The 24,176-nt window shown below is 38.4% G+C and overlaps 1 protein-coding gene across 2 annotated transcripts in view; it reads left to right on the top strand.

Moving 5' to 3' along the window:
• The window catches only part of GLI2 (GLI family zinc finger 2), a 308,719-nt gene that overhangs the window by 240,299 nt on the left and 44,244 nt on the right, over nt 1–24,176 (top strand). Inside the window, exons 4-5 of one of the 2 annotated variants that reach the window (XM_058195522.1) lie at nt 5,829–6,031; nt 9,899–10,090. In XM_058195522.1, coding sequence (XP_058051505.1) covers nt 5,829–6,031; nt 9,899–10,090 — 395 coding nt within the window. The remainder of the gene's footprint in view (nt 1–5,828; nt 6,032–9,898; nt 10,091–24,176) is intronic. The other variant, XM_058195532.1, reaches the window with a different exon arrangement.

The raw sequence follows: 24,176 nt of genomic DNA, 5'->3' as shown, positions 1-24,176 counted from the left end.
AAAAACTGTTCTTGTGTCTAGTTGTTCTGGTGTGCAGTGCTCTATAGCGTCGTTTTGAGGGTAGGAGTTGAAACAGTTTATGTCCAGGATGCGAGGGATCTGCAAATATTTTCATGGCCCTCTTCTTGATTCGTGCAGTATACAGGTCCTCAATGGAAGGCAAGTTGGTAGCAATTATTTTTTCTGCAGTTCTAATTATCCTCTGAAGTCTGTGTTTTTCTTGTTGGGTTGCAGAACCGAACCAGACAGTTATAGAGGTGCAAATGACAGACTCAATAATTCCTCTGTAGAATTGGATCAGCAGCTCCTTGGGCAGTTTGAGCTTACTGAGTTGGCGCAGAAAGTGTACTGCCTTAAGTTACGCAAAATAAAGGTGGAATATAAATCATATAAATAAATGAATTCCTTTTTGTATTGTCTAGTTTATACTTGCAAGTAGGGTTGACCATACACCCAATACAATACAAAGGACATGAATAATGGACTGCAGTCAGTGGTGGTTTTGCATTAGCAGAGTCCAATTCTGTTCATGTCAGGTTGACTATTGGGTTCCCACTGAACCTTCATTGTAGCCCTCCTCTATCTTCAGAAGTTATTTAAAAGGTCGGGGTTCTTCAGAAACTTGTGGGATATGGCATGAAGAACTAGGATTAATGGAAAGAAATTGATATCTCACATGGTGAAAGCAGGTGCACCACTATTACTGTAGAATACTAACCATTTTTGTTAATTTTTGTATGGTGTGTATACACACACACACACACAATTTTCAACTGACCAGAAACCAGTGGTGGGATTCAAATAATTTAACAACCGGTTCTCTGCCCTAATGAATTCTTCCTACAACCAGTTTGCCAAACTGCTCAGAAAGTTAACAACTGGTTTTCCCGAAGTGGTGCGAACTGGCTGAATCCACCACTGCCAGAAACCCAACAACAACAAATAACAATATCCAGGTTTTTGGTTGGGTGGTAGAATATAGTCAAGTGCTTTAGATCCAGTTTACTCCCCAGGAACTTCGTACCATATGAATAAGGTCCCTGAAATTTGGTTCACACCTCCTTCAGGAAAATGACAACAAGGTAGTAAGAGACTTGAGGTAAAGGAGTGATTGCCAGCCATCTTGACTTCCAGGAAGAGAGACATCTGCTGATCTGCTGCTTCGTGGGGTTTTTTCCTTCCTTCTCCCAAGAGGTTGCCAGTTTTGTCTGTCTGCTAGACTTCAGTTCTGTGGCATCGACTAAAACACCGTATGTTTGCTCCAATTTCATTTGCTGCATCAAAGGAAACACAGATGTTAAGAAAATTATGCTGCTTTTCTTAGACCTCAAAGACATAGGGAGCTGATAGTACTTCTGGAAATAAATGACATTCCTGATCTCCTACTGATTATATGTGTCAGGTGTCAGTTCCTAATATATCTTACTGCCAGTGCATTATTCCTGCACCCCATCGCACACCAACTGCTGAGCATTTCTGTGTCTGTGGAGGAATGTACTTTAGGCCCAACTCAGCAGGGTGGCTTTCAACATTGACAGGTAGGTGAGAACATGGCACCAGCAGGGAAGGCTTTTGACAGCTGGCGAAATAATCTGAGACCTTCTTCTCATGGCTGCAAATTAGGCTCCAAGTGAGGCACATCCTTTAGCCTGTGATCTCATCCTCTCTTTTGTTCCCAGGCTCTTCACCAAAAAAATAAAAAAATAAACCCCATAGATGCTCCACAGACAGGCTAAAACAACTTTGAAAAAAGGCAGCTGGGTGATCTAGGGGCAGTCTATTTCTCTGAGCCCAGCAAACCTCACAGAGTTGTTGTTGTTGTTGTGAAGAAGAGAAGAGGAGAGGAGAGAACATTATATGTAGAATAGAATAGAATAGAATTTTTTATTGGCCAAGTGTGATTGGACACACAAGGAATTTGTCTTGGTGCATATGCTCTCAGTGTACATAAAAGAAAAGATACGTTCATCAAGGTACAACATTTACAACACAATTGATGATCAATATATCAATATAAATCATAAGGATTGCCAGCAACAAGTTATAGTCATACAGTCATAAGTGGAAAGAGATTGGTGATGGGAACTATGAAACGATTAATAGTAGTGCAGATTCAGTAAATAGTCTGACAGTGTTGAGGAATTATTTGTTTAGCAGAGTGATGGCCTTGAGGAAAAACTGTTCTTGTGTCTAGTTGTTCTGGTGTGCAGTGCTCTATAGCGTCGTTTTGAGGTAGGAGTTGAAACAGTTTATGTCCAGGATGCGAGGATCTGCAAATATTTTCACGGCCCTCTTCTTGATTCGTGCAGTATACAGGTCCTCAATGGAAGGCAAGTTGGTAGCAATTATTTTTTCTGCAGTTCTAATTATCCTCTGAAGTCTGTGTTTTTCTTGTTGGGTTGCAGAACCGAACCAGACAGTTATAGAGGTGCAAATGACAGACTCAATAATTCCTCTGTAGAATTGGATCAGCAGCTCCTTGGGCAGTTTGAGCTTACTGAGTTGGCGCAGAAAGTGTACTGCCTTAAGTTACGCAAAATAAAGGTGGAATATAAATCATATAAATAAATGAATTCCTTTTTGTATTGTCTAGTTTATACTTGCAAGTAGGGTTGACCATACACCCAATACAATACAAAGGACATGAATAATGGACTGCAGTCAGTGGTGGTTTTGCATTAGCAGAGTCCAATTCTGTTCATGTCAGGTTGACTATTGGGTTCCCACTGAACCTTCATTGTAGCCCTCCTCTATCTTCAGAAGTTATTTAAAAGGTCGGGGTTCTTCAGAAACTTGTGGGATATGGCATGAAGAACTAGGATTAATGGAAAGAGAAATTCGATATCTCACATGGTGAAAGCAGGTGCACCACTATTACTGTAGAATACTAACCATTTTTTGTTAATTTTTGTATGGGTGTGTATACACACACACACACACACAATTTTCCTTTGAGATCGGGCATCAGAATTTCACTTTTAATGTGTAACAGTGTGTATACAGAAAAAGTGATAGTAAAGGTTATCTTATCTATCTTATCTTTTTTAATCTATATATATTCCCTGCACTATAAATTGTCAATAATAAGCCATCCTGTAGGGTACAAATTGAATCTGGAATGTGAAAAGACAGATAATTCTACTTCCTCTGCTATTTTTCCGAAATAAACTGCCCAAAATCTCCATCCCAAAGCTACCACCACCACCCCAACACACACATACACACCGCTTTTCCCAGGATTTGAAGACTATTTGGGGATAGGATACTACCAGCTCAAAACACTTCTTTCATGACATTTTCATGACATCTACTAGTCACTTCTCAGAATTCAAACCAAATTGACTAATCTAGAATCAGTTCTCATATAAACATTGTATACAAGAATGGTAAAGAATCAGGTTCCAAAATGAACTTTTTCAATGTAGTCAATAAAGCCATTTCTTCTAATTATTAAAGATTCTGTTCCTGATGAAATTCCTATTATTCACTAGAAACAACTGACCAGGCATTTAAAAATTTAAAAAGGATTTTTTAAAAGTCTGGCATGTATCATGGAGTCAGCTTATCACATAGTTTTTACCCCATATTATTTACCTAATGGAAGCTCTGTTCTTTAAATCCATTTTGAATCTAATTCTAGACTGACTCAGTTAAAAGACAGATACTTGCTAAGAGCTAGGTCTAGCTACTGTACATCCAAAAGATACAGTAGGTGCTCATATATTTTTCTAGTTAATAAATAGTTCTTTACTGTTTTCATTCTGTAAGAAGCACCAGGAGGTCTATGTGGATGACTCATGGCTGGAGGGGGTCAGACAGCAAATAACTTTAAAGTTGCAGCCCTAAACCCAGAAGAGATGTAAGTAAATGATCCAAGGAAAAGCATAATTGTATGTGAGTGTCAGGCAGTGAGAGAGAATTAATAATAGAGAAATATATTCTTAATGATGAAAGAGAAAGTATTGAAACGTGCATCCAATTAGTAGAAAGACACTGGCTTCAACTCTGATGGTGAAAAAAATAAGGGATTAATAATAGAAAAGTTTGAACTTAAAAATGTTACCATTTTACATTAAGCAGTTTTGTAAAATCTGTATAAAAATCAAATGTTTAGCAATACAATGATTGTAAAGTACATAAACAATTCCTAAGGCAAAATAATTATGATACCAGAAGTGTTGATTTACACAGATTGAATGTTATAGCTAGGGAAAAATGCATGCATTTTGTTGAATAACATAATTGTAAAACACTCCTTCTACAACTTAGTCACTCTAGCTTTATTATCAATAAATTAACTCTATAGACTACATGGTACAGCTCACAATTATTCATGAACATTGTTCATTTTAGGGACTGTTTCACTTAATGCTCATTATCAGATAGAATAGTCTGTTCTGAGAAGAAGTTGTTTATAATAATATCCTTTTGTAACAAATTTCCCTAGTTTTTAAAAATGACTTTATATTCTCTAGCATTGGTCTAGTTTCAGGTATAGCTTTTGTTTTAATGTCTATGAAGTACGACAGTGGTAGTCTCAACCCATTTCTTGGTAGAGATAGCATCCATGGTGCCACCTTTTATCCTTATTTTTGACCAGTGCAGACATCATCTTTTCTGTGGGGCAGAAAGGATTCACTCCCCCCACCCCATAAGCGATAGGCAAAATTGATATGCAAATCCTGGATCTTGTTAATGGGCTTTAGATGTTGGTCTCCTAGTTTGATCTGAATTGACTCAAAAAGCTCATGAACTACATAATACATAGTTTCAAGCAGCCATCAAAGGCATTCCCAACCCTGTTGGGAGAAACCGAGTATTGATGAAAGAGAGAATTTATTGTGTATGTAAGAGAATTTCTTTCAAGGCTGATGTATTAAGGCAGGTTTCATGGCTCAGGGAAGTCTGGGGCTGCTTTCAGTTTACCCCCGGCTTCATTCCCCCCACTGCAAGTCACACACTTCAATTTAGCCTTCATCACCATTAAATTGTCAGATGTTTTCTTAATGACATCACTCTTTTTTAAAATCCTGTTTCATTTTTTCCAGATGGGGCTAAAATTATTCGTAATGATCTCTAGCTGAGTCTGAAACGCAGTCTTTTCATTTGCTTTCTCATTCCTTGCTCTCTCTCTCTTTCATTATTAGCTCTTTTTTACCAGTATGAATTGAACAACTAGATTTGGCACAGTTCTTTTATTACCTGTAGCCTTTCCTGAAACAGGAAGCTGGATCTTTGCCTGAGGATTACAGTGTAGGATTATGTCACTAATAAAATGCGGTTCTGTCTATAGATCTATGAAACTGGGCATTTGGAGTGCTATATTTCCAGTGGAATCTTAATAACAATGTTCTTGGAAATTATTTCAAATTGCTTACTTGCATCCCTAAACATTTATCTTTAAATTACAGCTTCCTTTTTCCCCCCGTTGTCCTTGGTGGAAGGCTAGGCGATTTGTGGCCCTGCAGAGGTTACTAAACCATGATTTCCAGCTGTGCTAGCTAGCCAGCATAACCAATGCACAACACATGCTCCACAATTGGCTTATGACAAACAGAGGTAATGGAGAAAGCACAAGTACAGTCATGTGATGTTTCACTTAACTCCCATGGTTAGTTGCTTAATGACTGAAGGGGAAGTGTCGCAGTGATGTGATTTTCCACTTAGCAACTGCAGCAAACAGCGATAGAGTTTCTATCCCAATCGCTGAACAAGGACTATCAGTATTTCGTCTTCCTTACCTTCTAGTATTGTAGTGTATTCGTGTTCCATCAGTTAAAGAGACTGATCTTGATAAAAAGTTGGGTTTTTTTCTGCCTCTTTTACAGACCTTCCACTCTAAGTGGCAGTCCTGTTATCTCCGATATCTCCCTCATCCGTCTGTCACCCCACCCTGCGGGACCTGCAGACTCACCTTTCAGCCACCCTCATCCATACATGAACCCCCATGTGGAGCATTACTTCCGATCCATGCACAGCAGCCCTACTCTGTCTATGATCTCAGCGGCTAGAGGTCTCAGCCCAGCTGATGGTAAGTGGGGCTCTGAGGATTGACTCAATGGTAATGTGAAAGTTTGTGGCAAATAGGGCACATCTGTACAATAACACTTCCTAGAACTGGAGAAGCTTCTTGGATGAGAAGCAAAATGTCTTCAAGGAGAAACAAAATCCAGTTGCCTTTTGGAAAAGCACCTTTCGGATTCTCTAGATTAATTACCATTAATGTAAATATCCATGATCCTTTTGGACACTAATAGCAATATACAAATCAGTCTAAATCAGGTCCATGTCATAAACTTACAAATATTATTCCGTTCCATTAGTATTTTTTACATTGTTGATAATATTGTTCACAATTTTATGCATTGAACAACTTTTCCTAATAGACAATGGAAACAATAGACAAGGTTTTATATGTGATTATTTCTAGCATAGACTTGTAAACACAGTTATTTTTAATACTTGCTTTAAAATAACTTTTTGCATGCAAAGGTATATGTTCTGTTATGAATCGTTTTTTTCCAGAAGTATATTTTATATGCATTTTTGCATGAGGGATGATAAACATTACCGGTTTTCAATCCTGGTCATTCATCTGCTGCAAGAGTTGTGAATTGGATCCTTTTATTCCCAATGAAACTGTCATGGGTTTCTTTTATACAACTACCAAATCCCTCACAGTAATATGAAATAGTACTATTTCCAAAGCAGGACTTTACATTTATGAATTAGTTACATTCATGAACGAAGAGATGACTCATCCTACCAACAGGTTGGCCTTTTGTTAATTACATATGAGTGCACGTAATCTTGAATATAAAGACTTGGAGGGATCTTGAAGATCATCTAATCCAACCCACCGCCTTATTTAAACACTTCCCAAGTCCACTACCTCCCAAGGCAGTCTATTGCATTGCCATGCAGCCTTTAAGACGTTTTTCTTGATGTCTAATTTAAATCTGTTTCTTTATAATTAACGTTTATATTAATGACAACCTCTCCATTCCTATATATAGAGGCACTGGAATTCTTGGATCACACAACTTGAACCCTGCTGGCTCTTACAGGAGATCTTTTGGAACCAAAGCTGTTCTGCAAATTCTTCCTGTGTATGATCCTAGAATTCCACATATTCTCCAATAAATTGGAGGATGGGCGGGTTGACCTTTGACCCTTTCTTTTCTCTGGTAGAAGGACAATCAGATTAAACTTACATCATGGGTAGTTTTGGTCATCGTATCTTACAATGTACTAGTATAAAAGGGAATAAAACTTATAAGAATATTAATATACTAATATTCTACATTTTCTTTTCACTACTATTATTCTCTATATCATATCTTATTTGTATATTTCCCAGTTCTGCAATATCTTTTTTGGGTTATATTGACCAGAAACATACACTCTTATGATTATATCATAGATTTCCATAGATTTTTCATTGTTTTCTTTGTGATTCATTTCATGATGATATCTAATGAAACAAAAAAAAGGACCTAGACAAATTCCTTATTTATTTCTTAAAGGAAGTTAAAAACATTTATTTTAAAATGAAATATTGATAAAACGTGGTTCAATAGGATTGGGTCATGAAGGAATGGATGTAGCCCTCACGCTCATACACGCTTACCCTTGAACTGTATGCATTCAAAGGAAAGGCAGAGAGCAATGGGTCTAGGACAGGGATCTGCAAACTTGGCTCTTTTAAGACTTGTAGACTTCAACTCCCAGAGCTCCTCAGCCAGTTGAAGTCCTGAAGTCCTAAAAGAGCCAAGTTTGCAGACCCCTGGTCTAGGACAACTCGCTGCAGCCAACTCATCACAACCATCTTGCTATGGATAGTTCCATGCAGGATAACTCACAGCAATAAATGTTAGCCGCCACTGTTTCTTTAACATTATTTCCATTGACAAAGGTGGAAATAGTGTTGAAGAAACAGTGACGAATAACATTTATTGCATTGAGTAGAATTGTCCGTGATGAATTGTCCCGAGGCAGGTTGGCTGCAGCAAAATGGCCATGGTGAGTTAGCCACAACAAGATGGCTGCAGTGAATTGTCCCATTCCAGAGAGCAATGGTTCGGTGTAAGGCCTTCTTCAGCTGGCCAACAGCAGGCTGATAAGAAATAGGGAAAGGATTCTGGGTGAGATTCTCAAACCAAGTGACCAATCTTGAAGGCCAAATGTTCTCCAGAACTAGTGTAAAGGCTTGCAGGGCAAAGGTTTTCAAATTGCTCAAGGTCTGGTTATCGGTCTTCATGAAGGGAAGCAAAGGTCAAGTCTTCTAATCAAGCTTGACTCTTGCTGATTTCCTGTCATGGCCATCCAGTTTTCTTGGTAATAATATGGAAGTATGTTGCCCTTACCTTCTTTCTGAAGGGATTTGTTTGTTTTACTTTCCAGGCTGACCTCTAGATCACCGAGGAATCTGAAGGAAAGGGTGAGGTGGGGGTGGGGGGAAGAGACTTCATGAAAAGTAGATCAGAAATCATATGTCACCATCTATTAACAGCTATACATTATTTATTATAGTTAATGTCAAGAGAAAGAGAAAAAGAGGAGGTAGATCTGTTAAATGGAGAGAAAGGTGGAAGACGGAAAATAATAATTGTGAATACTGTTAGCTATACTGTTTGTGTTCACTAATTTATTCTTGCAAACAGTCTCAAAAGTAATCAAAAGTAAGCGGCATCAAAATTTATTTATTTATTTATTAATTAAACTTTTATACCGCCCTTCTCCCGAAGGACTCCCGAAATGAACTTCAGTAAAAAGCAGCCTCCTGACCAGCTCCTCCTATGTGGAAGATTCTATAGATTGGTGCTTATCTGCTATTCAGTAGTAAAGTCAAAAGAAAATGTCTAACCTTGACTTCCTTTATATCTGGGATGAAGCTAGAACTTCATCTCTGCAGAATAACAACTGGACAGTATGAGGCATGTCCTCAGCTAGACAATGTAACGCATCTGGTAAAAACCTAGTTTCTCTCTCATTGCTGACTTGGTTTTGTTGATCCCAGGGGCCGTTCCCTTTAGCAAGTGTTAAGCTTCCAAGCTTCTGCATTAAGTAAGCTACAGATGTGTTTTATTGCTCTTAATAGTCTTTTTTCCTCTCAGTATGACCCCTGAATCTTCTCTCTTCCTGCAAAAGAAATGTTATTATTATCTGGCATTAGAAAGGGGTCTTGATTTCGGCTTTCAAATTTCTCTCTTTCCTTCTCCCTCCCCCTCCCTCCTCCCCCTCCCTCCTCCCTTTGTCAATAAGTTCAGTGTAGAATGGGCATAGAGGCAGGCAGGTTTGAAAATTCACAAATGGGCAAAAGTGAGGATAATTGGTTCTGGCAAGCTAAATGGTTTTCCACTGCCAGGCACACTATTAAAAAAACCCTCTCATTCTTCTCTCTCTCTCTCTCTCTCTCTCTCTCTCTCACACACACACACACACACACACACACACACACACACTTTATTAGAACCCTGCTTTAATTTTCTTATGCTGCTTCTCATTAACTAGGCTTTGTCTGTCTTTTTCTTTTGTAAAAGGCAGGATGTTAATTTCGACAACATTACTGCATCCAGAAGTCTCCCCTCCTTTCCTCCATTCCCTTCCTCCCCCTCTTTCTCTCCTTTTCCTTCTCCCTTGTGAACTCTGTGTTCATACAACAGGATTATTTTGGGGAGGGGGTAGAAATGAGAGATTGTTTATAAATTTGCGGAAATAGAGGAATGTAGAGGGCCCCAGCCTGGTGTCTTTTGTCCAGAGCGAGCAACACGTCAGAGTTACAACTACACAGTTTTGGCAGGGAACGGGGAGTTTCTAGCATCTTTGCAGATATTTTGCTGTCTGGAAACATTTTACCCTTCTTCTCTCTTCTGCCCCTGTCTTGCTCCCTGTGCAGTAGCTCATGAGCATCTGAAAGAGAGGAGTCTCTTTGGCCTTCCCCATCCTCCTCCAGGAGCCAGCCCTGCAGACTACTATCACCAGATGACATTCATGGCCAGCCACCCGAATCCTTATGGGGACCTCCTCATGCAGAGTGGAGCAGCAGCCGGGGCCACGCATCTTCATGATTACCTCAGCCCTGTAGATGGTGAGTAAAAGAGCTTTCTCTGGCTGGATCCATGTTCAGGAATGTCCTTGCTGGAATGACCACTTCTCGAATGGATGAATGGCACTTTAAGGTTGATCATAAAAACGTCCTTGTGTGCACTCACCTAGGTGTCTTAAGAAAGACAAGATTGTCCAAAGCATTGGGTCACTTGACATCCTCTTACTTCCTGCATGTGGCTGAAGGCCCTGTTTTGCCACATGGCCCAAATAATAGGACCAACCTCTCCCCCGCTTGTTTTTGCAAACTCTTCTTAAAGAATGTACAACTTGTCTTGCTAAATCTCCCATTCTACTGGCTAACAAACACCCTCATTAAACTCGGCAGACACTGGGAAGCGAAGACGTGTGAACTGAAAGGCTCTGCCATGCTAAATGAGAGCAGGCACGATCGCTTCACAGTGCAAAAACAAATGCTGGACCCCACCTCTTCAGAAACTGGGAGGGAAAAAAGTTCTCATCTAAAGTTTTGCCAGCTTGTTAAACTTCATGCTTTGAACAGCTCCAGCCTTTCAAACCAGTTAAGAAAGGGAGGAATTAATTTTGCAGAATTAGTACAGGTTTTGTGATGAGGATTGCTTCAAGTTGTTGAGAGACTATAGACAAGTCATCTTAGCTGAAGCACTTTAAACAGTTTTCAGGGGGGAAATGCTATGAACTCTTCCATTAAATAAATGTGACTAATAAGTGCTTAATATGCCTGGATTGTATGTTCCAGCTTCCTTCCTTTCACAAATATACATAAGGTGAGAACAACTGGAAATAAGGCAACCATTGAGTAGGTTCTAACTGATGACAATATTTGGGCTTAAGTAGGAGAAAGTTTACCAGGACTTTACCAATACCATTGGAAAAAGCCACTGTGAAACGCATGTGTCTGGAGTCTTATGCATTCCTATAACTGAGTAGTAAGTTTAAGATATCTTTTGAGTATAGTTTTGCAGGTTAAACCATGTGAGCGTTTTATACAACAGAATCTAGTAGCATATTAGAGATCAATTATTTTATTGTGATACGAGCTTCAATAAAGAATATTCACTGAATTTTAGCCATATAGCTTATGGGGAAGTTGATGAATATATAAGCTCATAGGCTTCTTGCTTATAGAGTTTAGTGAAATAAAACAGCACACAAATTTGTTTTCTATGGTTCAGATTCTCTCATTTGTTCTCTTTTCAAATCAGCCTCTCTCAGAGTGTGTCTCCACCCCCCCACCCACCCCCAGCTCATGGCTTCTCTGTTGACGTGCAGGCCACAGTAAACTACTCAACCTTTAATGTGCCATAGAAAAATTCGCAGCAGGCCTCTGTGGAGTAAAACTTCAGTTCCGCCCTGTTGCATTTATGTTAATTTCACGCAGGAGGATAAAACCTTAGCAACCTCCAAAGAAATGAGGTCAGCTTTTAAATCTGAGGAGGTTCATCTGTAACTTTAAAAGGCTACTAGTTTGGAAGGGCTGTTTTTTTTTCCCTCAGTCCTTGCCCTCTCCAAAGAGTTCTTTGTGGCTCTGGTTTTCAATCCTTGGGATGATTTCTCACCCCCACCCCACCGCCCCCCCAAAAAAGTTGCCTACAAATGAATAACAATGGCTATCACTGTAGTGTTTCCACTTTCTGTAGGTCACACTTTCTGAGGATAGGAAATTCTGGCAAAATCCAGTCACATATAGTTTACTAACATGAATTCAAGATCTTTGTGTTTCGCTGCTTTTTAGTCATTGCAAAAAGAGGAGCTAGCAAAATTACATGGACGCCAATTTTAAAAATAAGCTAATACCTGTTGCACGTTGTGGATATAGCATTACAATAGTGTTTGCATTGTTGAAATTTAATTTTACTGCACTCATCAGAAAGTACAATACAAGGTGTCTCTCAAAGTACTTTCCTCTGATCTTTTGGCTAAAATTTTGCTGACTACTAGATACTTCAAAAATCCCATTTACTTATGCTGGCTTAAGGAGCCTAAATGAATTTTAAGGGTGGTGAGACACCTTTTGTGTTGTTCAAGAAGGATCTTGGAATATCTTGAACTGCAAAACTAAAGGACCCTACGAAATTTGTCTCTTAGGACATCACCTGTGCCAGAACAAACACAATGCGGTGTCACACTACAGACCACAAAAAAAATTCACAAGAAAATTACAGAGGGTAGCCACATGCTGTTTGGCGATAAAGTAGTTGCCTAATACAGAACTCTGATGATATATTTATTTACCATGTCCAGCCATTTAGGAGTGAGTGCTGTTTCCTTTTTGATTACGCACCAAACGAGGTGAAGTAGGGTAGGACTTTACTTGCCCTTTCTGAACTTTCAGCTCTTTTCCAAAAGAGTCAAAGTATTAATCGTTTTGAAGTTACAAAAGTCTGTATGCATATAAACAGGGCAAGAAATATCAGTCAATATGAAGCAAATATAAACCTAAATAAAAAGTAGCTGTAATTGCTTAAAGCTGCTTGATAATGCCATTAACTAAATGGATTGCTTTAAAGAACAGAAACAGTTTATATTTAAATCTAATGTTTCATATTCAGAGGTGGGTTTCAGCAAGTTCTGACCAGTTCTCAAGAACTGGTAGCGGAAATTTTGAGTAGTTCGGAGAACCGGTAATAAAAATTCTGACTGGCCCCACCCCCATCTATTCTCTGCCACCCAACTCCCAGCTGATTGGGAGGAAATGGGGATTTTGCAGTATCCTTCCCCTGGATTGGGGAGGGAATGGAGATTTTACAGTATCCTTCCCCTGCAATGCCCACCAAGCCATGCCCACCAAGCCATGCCACGCCCACTAAGCCATGCCCACAGAACTGGTAGTAAAAAATTTTGAAACCCACCACTGTTCATATTGATGCATGATCCTTTCATTTATAAGAATCTCCACTAAACTGAGACAAGCTGTACTCCAACTGAAAGTGAACCTGGAAACTGGCTTGAAGTGGGACAATTTGGGATGACTTTGGGGATGGATGGATGGATGGATAAATAACTGGGACATTTGTTCAGGTAAACATCTTGGTATGGGAGTACAGGGAAAATGTCATGATTGACTGAAATGTATACACTGACAAATATATCTTGGTTACCAAGATCTATTCTTATGTGGCTATGGGGAAGAAGAACCACAATCTTTCTTGTGAACAGCCAGCTGATTTTTTCATTCTAATTTTACCATCATATTAGGGGACACGGTGGCTCAGGGGCTAGGACGTTGAGCTTGTTGATCAAAAGGTTGGCAGATCAGCGGTTCGAATCCCTGGTGCTGCCGTGTAACGGGGTGAGCTCCTGTTACTTGTCCCAGCTTCTGCCAACCTAGCAGTAGGGACCACCTTTGGTGGGAAGGAAACAGTGTTCCGTGCGCCTTTGGCGTTGAATCATGCCGGCCACATGACCACGGAGACATTTTCGAGCGCTGGCTCTTCGGCTTTGAAACAGAGATGAGCACCGCCCCCTAGAGTCGGCAACGACTAGCACATATGTGCGAGGGGAACCTTTACCTTTACTTACTGCCATATTAATCAGTTAGTTGGTTTCTACAAGTTTCCATTTCTTTCATCTGCCATCCATTTCTTTCATATCATGTTTCAATCTTCCATTTTTCTGCCCCGCAATAATTTGTTAGCTGTAATAGCTGTTTTAATCAAACCTGCCTCCCTCATTTATTTCTCCTACCGATTCTTCCTTACTTTCAGTAACTTTTAATTGTTTTGACATATTTGTAAGTAATTGTAATTACATTGTGGTGTGAATATATTTCCATGCTCCTCATAAACCCTGATTCCATTTTGGTATAACTGGTAGAAGTATGTGCTACTATATTAGATAGAATTGTCAAAAAGATTGAGCCTAGGTGGAAGAAAGGCAAAGGCAATTATTAGGGTTATTGTAGAACAACAAACAGAGGAGGGCAACAGGTAAAGAAAAAGGCCTATTCAGCAATGACTACTGGATCTGTCTTGCAGGAGTAAAATCAACCTTGGGGTGGTTATAGTACTTTAAATATGCATATCATAATGTGTTCATTTTTCATTGGGTTTATTGAATGCCCATGCCTTATGTGATTAAATATATATATATATAAAAGTACTCTGTTCCTATGTGCTCTTTTAAAATGCTGGCAGGTCACTTCCCTGTCCAAGAACATCCTGACATGTGTACTCATTTATTACCCTTGTTTCCTTGCATGTAATCTCTCCATTTTAGAGATAACGAAGGATTGTTTGTCTCTAAACTCGCCCCCCACCCCCGTCTATTTCCTCAGAAGTGAAACTAAAATATCAGCATAGTTTGATAAGATATGATGATGGTGGTCACAGCCATACTTAGAGCAGATGTTGGCTTTACAGAATCTTCCACTGAGGCATCAGTTAGAGATAGAACCAAGATAATTGTTCAGTATAAAAGAAATAAAGCACAAAGACAAATTACAAATTACAAAGGCAATAATAATTCCTGGAATAATTTTTCTTTCCCTTGCTTTTGGATCATGGATACAAGAGATCATTTATATTTATTTAAGTGATTTATATGACTGCCTGTTTCAAAATAGCGACTCTGGGTGGCTAACAATGCATAAAAACATAATATAATGTAAAATTTAAAAAAATAATAAACTGAAAATCTAATAAAATAAAAAAGTAAAAAATACTAAAAGCCTAATAAAGTCACATAAACAATACAATGGTAGTCTTTTTTACACTAACCAAAAAGAAACTAATTCACCCTACAAGTAAGGCTCAACAGATACCCTGGTTCAATACCTAAAGGAAATATCAGGTCTTGAATGCCCTTCAGAAGAATCAGTGATTAACTTAAAACAATTTTAGTTACCAGTCTCTAGAAACAAACAGGGAATGTAAAAGACATTTTGTCAGGCATTTACCCAAGCCTTGATATCATCTATTTTATCAGACACATGCATAACAACGTTTAGAACCTACAAGGACTCCTAATGCCTCTTTATTAGCTAAGACATAAACTGATGTTGAAATGTGATTTGGCAGAATTTTTTTGGTTTCTACCCCAAGGCCCCTCCAATTTCCTTGGGCAAAATTTCTACCACTACCAGGATACAGATCATGACTTTACTAAAAATTTAACAGGCCTTCCATTTTTTGCATTAATGGTCCTTATCTCTCATAATTTTCTGGGTTGCAGAAGGTCCTTTTTTATATCTAAAGGGTGTCAGGGTTCCAAGTAACACCCCCAATAAAATCAAACTCCGAGGCTTGCAATTCCTCAAAGCTAACTTTTATTAGAGATTACATATTGGCACATCTGGAAAAACCCGAATCTGAGCGCTTCTGCGTTTTCTTCACCCAAAAGAAAATTCAAGACGTTGCCCACTTCTCCCACATGTCCATCACTGCTCCAGTGAGTTCCTTCACATAGAGAAGACAACCTCCACCTTCTTCTCTACGCAGCTGTTGGACATCGTGGCCTTGAATTTCTCTGCAAAGTTTTGTTATGGCTAATTCTACTTCACTCAAGCAATCCCCACTCCCAACTTCCCACAGTAGGATTGTGGCAGGCCTGGATCCTGAAGGCACCAAAGTGATATGGCTTCCAGGCCTGACAAAGGGTTTAGAAAGTTTTTGGAGCAGTCAATTGTATTGCTCAAAGACATCAATGTAATAGTGACCAGATTTACCAGAAAGAAGGGCCTTATATCTTCAAATGCCAAATAGTTTCTATTAAGGCTGCAACTCGCTTTAGGGCAAGCACAATTTGGTGAGGCATAATTCCCATCCAAAGGGAAAGACCAATGAATACAATGTCCAGGAAAAACCAAAATGACAATCCTTGTTCACAGAGAATTGGAGGAGGAGGAGGAGGAGGAGGAGAAGGAGGAGGAGGGCAGACTTCAATACTCTACCCAACGGCAAACAAAATATCATAAGTCAAAGCTAATTGGTTGATTTTTAGTGATAAAATATAAATTCACAGAGGGTGGCCATAAGAATGTTCTGTAGACTCAGTCCAGTGTTCTTGTTATGATGGATATTAGAGCAAGAGGAAGAGCATCAGTATGTTTTAGATTGAATTAACTACACAATTGTGTGTGTGTGTGTGTGTTTTTATTGAAGTTTTTCCCATGCTAGATAATGAGAGCATGAACCTCTGGTTTTCTTAATGATATCCCAGAATAAGAATAAAGGGGACAAACTAAGGACTTAGCCACAAGACAGGTAATGTGATTTTTGGTTAGTTATTTAGCATTGGAAAAAGGTCTACATGTCTACAGATTGTAACAAAATCTAACAATTCAGAGAGCAGAGCTGATTATACCTGTCCTACATCCATATTTTCCCTGTTCATATTCCCCCCTCCCCCAATCTTCATTCTCTATCTACGCATGATACACCATAGAAGCAGCATTTTTACAAATTAATACAAACTTAAGCTTGATCCCAATGGGGAAATAAAATGGGGAGCCAATGCAGGATAGTGGGCAAGCCCCAATGCTACTTGTACTCCTCTGAGCACTCCTGAATGTGCCATAGAAGTTCCAGTAGTATGATGGAGGAGGTAGGGGCAATTTCAGATATTTTGACTTTGAAGGGAGTTAAGTGAGTAAACACAGCTGGGGACAACTGGGAATCAAACTTTTTATTTCATTAGTCCATCTAATAAATAATCCAGGCCCCGACTTTGGAAAATTATAGAGATTATATATATATTTTCATAATTAGGATGTGAAAGTCCATTTGAAAGTAAATCAGTGAATGCAAATGGAAGTGTGTGAGTCTCTTGGATTAGTAGGTAGCAGAGATGTTAACTAGTCGAAGTCTAATAAAAAAATCTCCTTGTGTGTTTAATTTACATTTGGCAATTGTAAAAGAAGGATATTGATTGATTTATATGTCACCTTAATTTTGTATAACTCAAGGTGCTATGCATAATGAGCCTTCCTCCTGTATTGGGTCTGTAACAGTTGACCATGGCCAACTCACCATGGCCAGCTTGCCGCAGGACAACTCACTGCAGGATAATTCGCTGCGGGGCCAGAGTTACACTATTGTCAAAGAAATGGTGAAACAGAATCATTTAAAAAAAAAAAAGAATGCAAAAGGAGGAACAGAATGCAGTATGAATGACAAAAAATATTTTTTTAAAAAAATTATTTTAAATAATTAAATTGAATTGTTAAATTGTCCCGCAGCAAGTTGGCCAAAAGAGACTGGCCCAAAGTCACCCATCCAACTTCTATGTCTAAGGAAAGACTAGTAATCGAAGTCTCCCAGTTTCTCCCAGCAAATTTAGACAAATACTAAATATTTGTAATGTAACATTGTTTTATATATGCATTACAAATGGGATTGACAGATAAAGTCTATATTTATTTATTTATTTATTTATTTAATCAAATTTTTATACCGCCCTATCTCCCATAGGACTCAGGGCGATTTACAGCCCGATAAAATACAAATATCATACAAAGTAAAAACATTAATTAAAAAACTTATTTAAATAGGCCAAAATTTAAAATTACAATTAAAATGTTAAAACTCTAATTATCTAAAAATTAATAACAAACCCCAGTTAAAATTAGGTAAAACTTTTAATCCAGTCCCACTTGAATAAATAAATGCGTTTTCAGCTCACGGCGAAAAGTCCGAAGATCAGGCACTTGGCGTAAACCAGGGGGAAGTTCGTTCCAAAGCGTAGGAGCTCCAACAGAGAAGGCCCTACCCCTGGGGGCCGCCAGCCGACATTGTTTGGCGGACGGCACCCTGAGAAGACCCTCTCTGTGTGAGCGTAGGGGTCGGTGGGAGGCATGAGGTAACAGCAGGCGGTCCCGTAAGTACCCGGGCCCTATAGTTTTTATTTTTATTTATTTATCGAGTGCATATTATTATTATTATTATTATTATTATTATTATTATTTATATACTGCCCTATCTCCCTAAGGACTCAGGGCGGTTCACAGGCAGTTAAAATACATATAAATACAGATTAAAAATGACGATTAAAAAACTTATTCTATTGCCAAATTATTAAAACCATATAAATAGTAAAAACCCCTTAAAACCAGTAACTTTAAAATCTAATCTAGTCCCGCGCAGATGAATAAGTGTGTTTTAAGCTCGCGACGAAAGGTTCGGAGGTCCGGAAGTTGACGAAGTCCTGGAGGGAGTTCGTTCCAGAGGGTGGGAATATATATATATATAAAACAAATATATATATATATATATATATATATATATATACATATATATATATATATATATATATATATATATATATATATATATATATATATATATATATATATATATATATATATATATATATATATATATATATATATATTTTGTTTTCTGAGGTTTTCACGGTGTTTGTATATAGGTCTTTGGTTGTTGGGTTTTCTCCGTGTAAAATTGGAAGTGTCTTGGTGACATTAGTCTCACATCTTCAATCTTTATATATATATATATATATATATATATATATATATATATATATATATCTAATATATATTAGATAATATATATAAGTATAAGCATGAATTGTATAAAATAAAATAAGTATAAAATGTAATAAATGTATAAAATAAAATAAGTATAAAATGAATACAATTAAAGGGAACATTAGGACAGGGACGGTAGGCACACTGGTGCTCTTATGGACGCCCCTTACAGACCTCTTAGGAATAGGGTGAGGTCAACATATTGAATAAATATGTTTAGCTTCATATATTTTTGTTTGTGCAGCCTTTCAGTGAAGGAAAACAAACTTATGATTTGCTTCCATCTCTCCTAGAAATTTGTACTAGGAGGTAGAAAAGGAATTTGCCTATAGAATTGCCTGAGATCAACCTTGTGACTTTAACATGTATGTGAATGCATCACGTAGCAGATTCTAATGCAAACTTAAACCCACAATGTTCAGTTCTAGGTATAAAAATCAACAACACCAAAGAAATTTCACCACATCTTGCAATATCTGGAGGATCCAAATTAGAGCAGACAGTAATGAAATGCATATGCCTTGATTTGTGATAAAACAAGTCCCAGGTTATCTTGCAGAAACTGACAGCTTCCAGCAGAGTTTTATACCCTGGGGAAAAAAAAAAAGATTAGGGGTCTCTAAATGGTTGCACCAATAAAACCTGGGCTGCTCTTGGACATAGAGATTTCTACAGTGGTCAAATTAATGGGAACCAATGGCAGAGCTGACACTGCAAGCATAAATCATGGTGGGAAGGAGCAGCGAGGAGGACCGAGCACAAGGCTTTTCTTTCTATTTAGTAATTTATCATGGGAAGTGGCACATTAATAAACAGATCTCCCTTGAGAGGTGGGAGTAACAGAGATAAATATGACTGTGAAAGCCAGCTTGCTCACTACTCTTGGTAAAATAGGAGAATGGACACACACAAAAGCCCTTCATGGATATATCAATTTGGGCGAATGAGTGAGTATGTTTTCATCTTCTCTTGGCAAAATTTTGTCTTGTAGGAATAATAAAAAAATAAGGATCTTTAGTATAATGTGCTGCATCGTTCCTCATTAGCTGGACCACTATTGCTCAAGAAGACACATTCACACAGAGGTTTTGAAAGAAGGTTAGGGATATGTTAGATGCTGTCCAACCTCAGCAGGACATCCTCAGGGAGATGCTTGTCTTGCTGGGTCCCAAGGGCTGTACCACAGAGGGAAGCAGTTGCTGGATTGAGTGTGCAATATTGACAACCAGTTATGCAGTCCGTATGAGCACATCTGCAAGGTCAGCATGGGAATTTGTAAGCCAATGGTGGGTCTGTTTCATCAAGGAGGCTTACTCAACTTCTCAGTTAAGTTCTCATGGGTTTAGTAGTATTAGTCTTCCTCATGAAACCTTTGTGAGCATCTTTGTATAAATGCCCTTAGTTCTCCCAGTGCAAAACAATAAACCACAGTGTGTTTCCTGTAACAAGATCATTGAATGTCTTCTTTTTTCTTTTATTTTTATAGCATACACTCTATACCAGGGGTGCTTTTCATTGAGGGCTACATCAGAGTTTTCTTTGACCTCAGGGGCCGGGGTGGGCGTGGCCAGTTTGACATCACTTGTGTCGGGGTGCCTGTGGTGGCCCAAGCGCTCTGCCAGCGAAAATGGGCTCTGAGCTCTGTTTTCAGCCAGATGGCCTCCAGCAGCTCTCTGCCAGTGAAAATGGAGCTTGGGGGTACATGTAGCCCCCGGGGCCTGTTTTCAGCCTCCTGCAGCCCTCTGGGAGTTCCATTTTCATTGGCAGAGGGCTGCAGGAAGCCATTGTGGCTGAAAATGTAGCCTTGGAGGGCTGGGGCGCAGCCAACCCAAGCTTCATTTTTGCTGACAGAGACACCGCGAGCTGGTCCTTTGCTGTTTCCAGGGTGGCTCCATGGGCTGAATCCAGCCTGCTGGCCTTGAGTTTGACACCTCTGCTCTATACAATAGATACGGCTGTATGGTAGGTAAGGGGGCGCAATAGCTCAGTGGTGAAAGATGCTTAGTTTGTCAGCTGTAAAACTGGCAGTCCAGGTTTGAAACCCAAATGCCACGCAATAAGGGTAAGCTCCCACTCCTTGCTCCAGCTCCTGCCCACCTAGCAATTCAAAATCAGGCAGATGTGAATAGGTAAATAGGTACAATTTTGGTGGGAAGGTAACAGTGTTCCATGCACCTCTGGGTATTGCCATGCTGATCACATGACCACAGAAATGTCTTTGGACATTGGTGGTGGCTCCCTTGGCAAATGGAGATGAGCATCACCTCCTTGAGTTGGACATGATTGGGCATGGGAAATCTTTACTTTTACCTGTATGGTAGGTAAACATTTAAAAATATAAACAGTAGAAAGCTATATTGTACTCAACATTCAGTAGTGTAAACTCTCTTAAAGAAATTAAAAGTAATTTTAAAATTAGAGATGAGTATAAAATTAGGTTTGATAGTAACATGGTGAGTTGAAAAACCTCTCCAGAGCCACATGGGAAGTGAGTAAGCTTTCAAGTAGTCAATAAAACTGATGCTTTGGAGGCCTAGGGAATCCTCCAATTCATATCTAAAAAAGACTAGAATAAATTGTATTAAATAAATAGAATTTCTTAAATGCCGAAACTGTAAAATTTAGAGGTCATTCTATGTATGATATGAAGAGTGTATGTGAAAAATAGCAGCTGTTAACAACCGGCTTGGCAAAGTTTCACTGAATTGTCTTTGGAGATAAACTCATTTTGTTTCCTGCAGAGATGCCTAGTGCAATCTCCTGCCTGTCAATTCAGCTCCTTCAAATGGTTTGCCTGACTGATAATTGTTGCCTTTATTGAATGAAGCCTTTAGATTAGCTGATGGAAACCTACCAGCCACCCAAAAATTTGAATTGGTTAGGATTTTGAACTCCCCAAGGTGATTGTCCAGGTTTTTTCCAGAACAGCATTGCTATATCTGCTTGGGAGTATTGTTAATAGCTAAGCAGAGATGGGTTCACTTACTTCTAGGGGTACTTGTTGCGTTAGCTTCCACCACACTGTAGAAGCAAGATAATGGTGATCAGATCTGAATTGCACGTGGACTCAGAATCACAGCGATAATGGGTTTGTGTTGGGAGGAAGCCCCAGTGTGTTATAAGGAGGGGACTGTTTAGGAACAGTGGTATGGGAACAAGCTAAGCTTATCATGTTCTTGGTTACCTATATAGATAGCTTTTTTAAAAGCGCAAAGCTGGGCATCCCCAGTCCAATGTGTTTGCAGTCCACCCTGCAATGCACTGACCTGGTTCCCATATTGTAATAAACCTGGCTTTATTTAACCATCATTTATTGAATAAGCCTCATTTAGTAGTGTTCACATGACAAATTAAGCCAAACCAATCAAGGAAAAGTGTTTTATTTGCTGAATGAGTTTGTTATTGTATTATTTGTTAGATGAAAGAGGTTTTGTTATTGCACATGACTGAAAGCAAGACATAGTGAAATCCAGTGAAGGGAAAATATATGCAGTTTGTTGCGGCCAATAACTAAAACTGCAAAGTAATATGCAAATTTTATTTGTTTTATGGATTTTGAGATTTGGTAATCTTAGTCTGATGAGGTTGATGGCAAATAATGGGAACTTAAACTATAATAATAGTTTGTTGTTGAGATATAGAATAGAATAGAATAACAAAGTTGGAAGGGACCTTGGAGATCTTCTAGTCCAACCCCCTGCTTAGGCAGGAAACCTTACACCACTTCAGACAAATGATTATCCAACATCTTCTTAAAAATTTCCAGTGTTGGAGCATTCACAATTTCTGGAGGCAAGTTGTTCCACTGATTAATTGTTCTAACTGTCAAAAAATTTCTCCTTAGTTCTAAGTTGCTTCTGTGCTTGATTAGTTTCCAACCATTGCTTCAGGTGCTTTGGAGAATAGCTTGACTCCCTCTTCTTTGTGGCAGCCCCTGAGATATTGGAACACTGCTATCATGTCTCCCCTGGTCCTTCTTTTCTTGAAACTAGACATAGCCAGTTTATATCTATAAAATTTTCGTTGCACTATCATGTCTCATGAAACATTGCTCATGAATCATGTTTTGGCTTTTATGAAATCAAACATCAGTAAATTCAATGAGCATTTTCATAAATAACATGTTCATAATTAATTACTAATAATAATAATTGATACGTAGGGAAGAGTCTTCTTGGGACAAATCTTCTAGATCACTAAGCATTCCTCTCTCTCTCTCTCTCTCTCTCTCTCTTTTATTATATTAAATAATATATTTACAGGCTTAAGTAAAGTGGAGATTACTTGATTGAATAGTTGAGAATTGCTAATTTAATGGCAAACATGCTGAAACCAGAGCTGGCCTCTATGAGGTTGCTTGGTCAACTAATTTCTAACCTCCCTATATTCAAAACCTTTGATTTATTTGCAGAAATGATGAAAGTCATTGACTGACATCTCTTCCAAAAGAGACTCTTATTTACCTTTTAAAACCACTATCGTCTTCCTCCACAAGCCATAAGTGAACCAACCTAATGTTTTGGCCTCTCCCAACTAAATTAATTTTCCTAGTTCAAAGAGGATCCTATTCCAAAACTCGTATTTGGAGCCCAACTTCTCTTCCTCAAAAAAACAGACAAATATACAGACCAGTTCGGCTAAACTCAATGTTTTTTAAAGAAGAAAAGCAAACAACCCAACTATTAATTAAATACCAAACTCTTATGAAGTCAACTGAGAGGGGAAGACCTAAAATGAAGGGCTTACACTACTTACATCCATTTACTTTGCTTATTCTCCAAATAAGAGAATATTTTTTTTTTTGGAGAATGTTTAATAGCTCCATTGAGAATTGTAGTTGCTCATACCCACCTGAAAGCAATGAATCTTGCCTGCTAGACAAATAGACCATGGCTTCTTTTGAACTCTAGAATTCCTCCCTCATAAGTAGGCATTAGGTCTGTTTTCCTTTTGTGCCTTCATTGGGATTCTCCTATGGCACCCAACCTTATTTTGGAAGCAATGCGTTAACTTTCTTGTGCAACAATAGAATATTCTTGTTCCAATGTGCGTTATTGTCAGGCACACAAAATTTGGTTGGACAACGATTATTACTATCGTTTTTGAGTATGATGTCTAACCGAAGTATTTACTAAATGAGGGGGTATACATTTATACATTTACATATATGTAAATGAGCCAAGCTTTTTGTTACATTGCCAACCATTTTTAGAAAATGAATTGTCCATTTTAGCAATCCGTACTAAGTTAATATACCAGCAATAAATCCTCTCACACTGATTTTTCTAAATAAAATATAATTTAGAACTATACTTTATTTTCTAAATAAGACAAAATAAAATTATGGGAATTTCAAATTCCCATTACTACATATCAATCTTTGTATCTATACTTTGCATCCCTTTCTAAAGTCTTTAGCTTATAAATGCTAATGTTTGAGTCATATTTCACCAACAGCTTATTGGATGAACATGTTGTGATCTGTAAATTAGTTTGGGATATGCAAACCAGGTTAGTGAGAAGTTGTTTTGCTTTTGTAGTGACAAGCCAAACAAAATTCTTCAAAACGTATCTGACTTTTCTACTTTTTAGCTCTGTGTAAAAT

Source organism: Ahaetulla prasina, chromosome 1, assembly GCF_028640845.1.
Source record: "Ahaetulla prasina isolate Xishuangbanna chromosome 1, ASM2864084v1, whole genome shotgun sequence".
Taxonomy (NCBI): domain Eukaryota; kingdom Metazoa; phylum Chordata; class Lepidosauria; order Squamata; family Colubridae; genus Ahaetulla; species Ahaetulla prasina.
The sequence above is the reverse complement of the archived record's forward strand: the minus strand, read 5'-3'. Positions and strand labels throughout refer to the sequence as shown.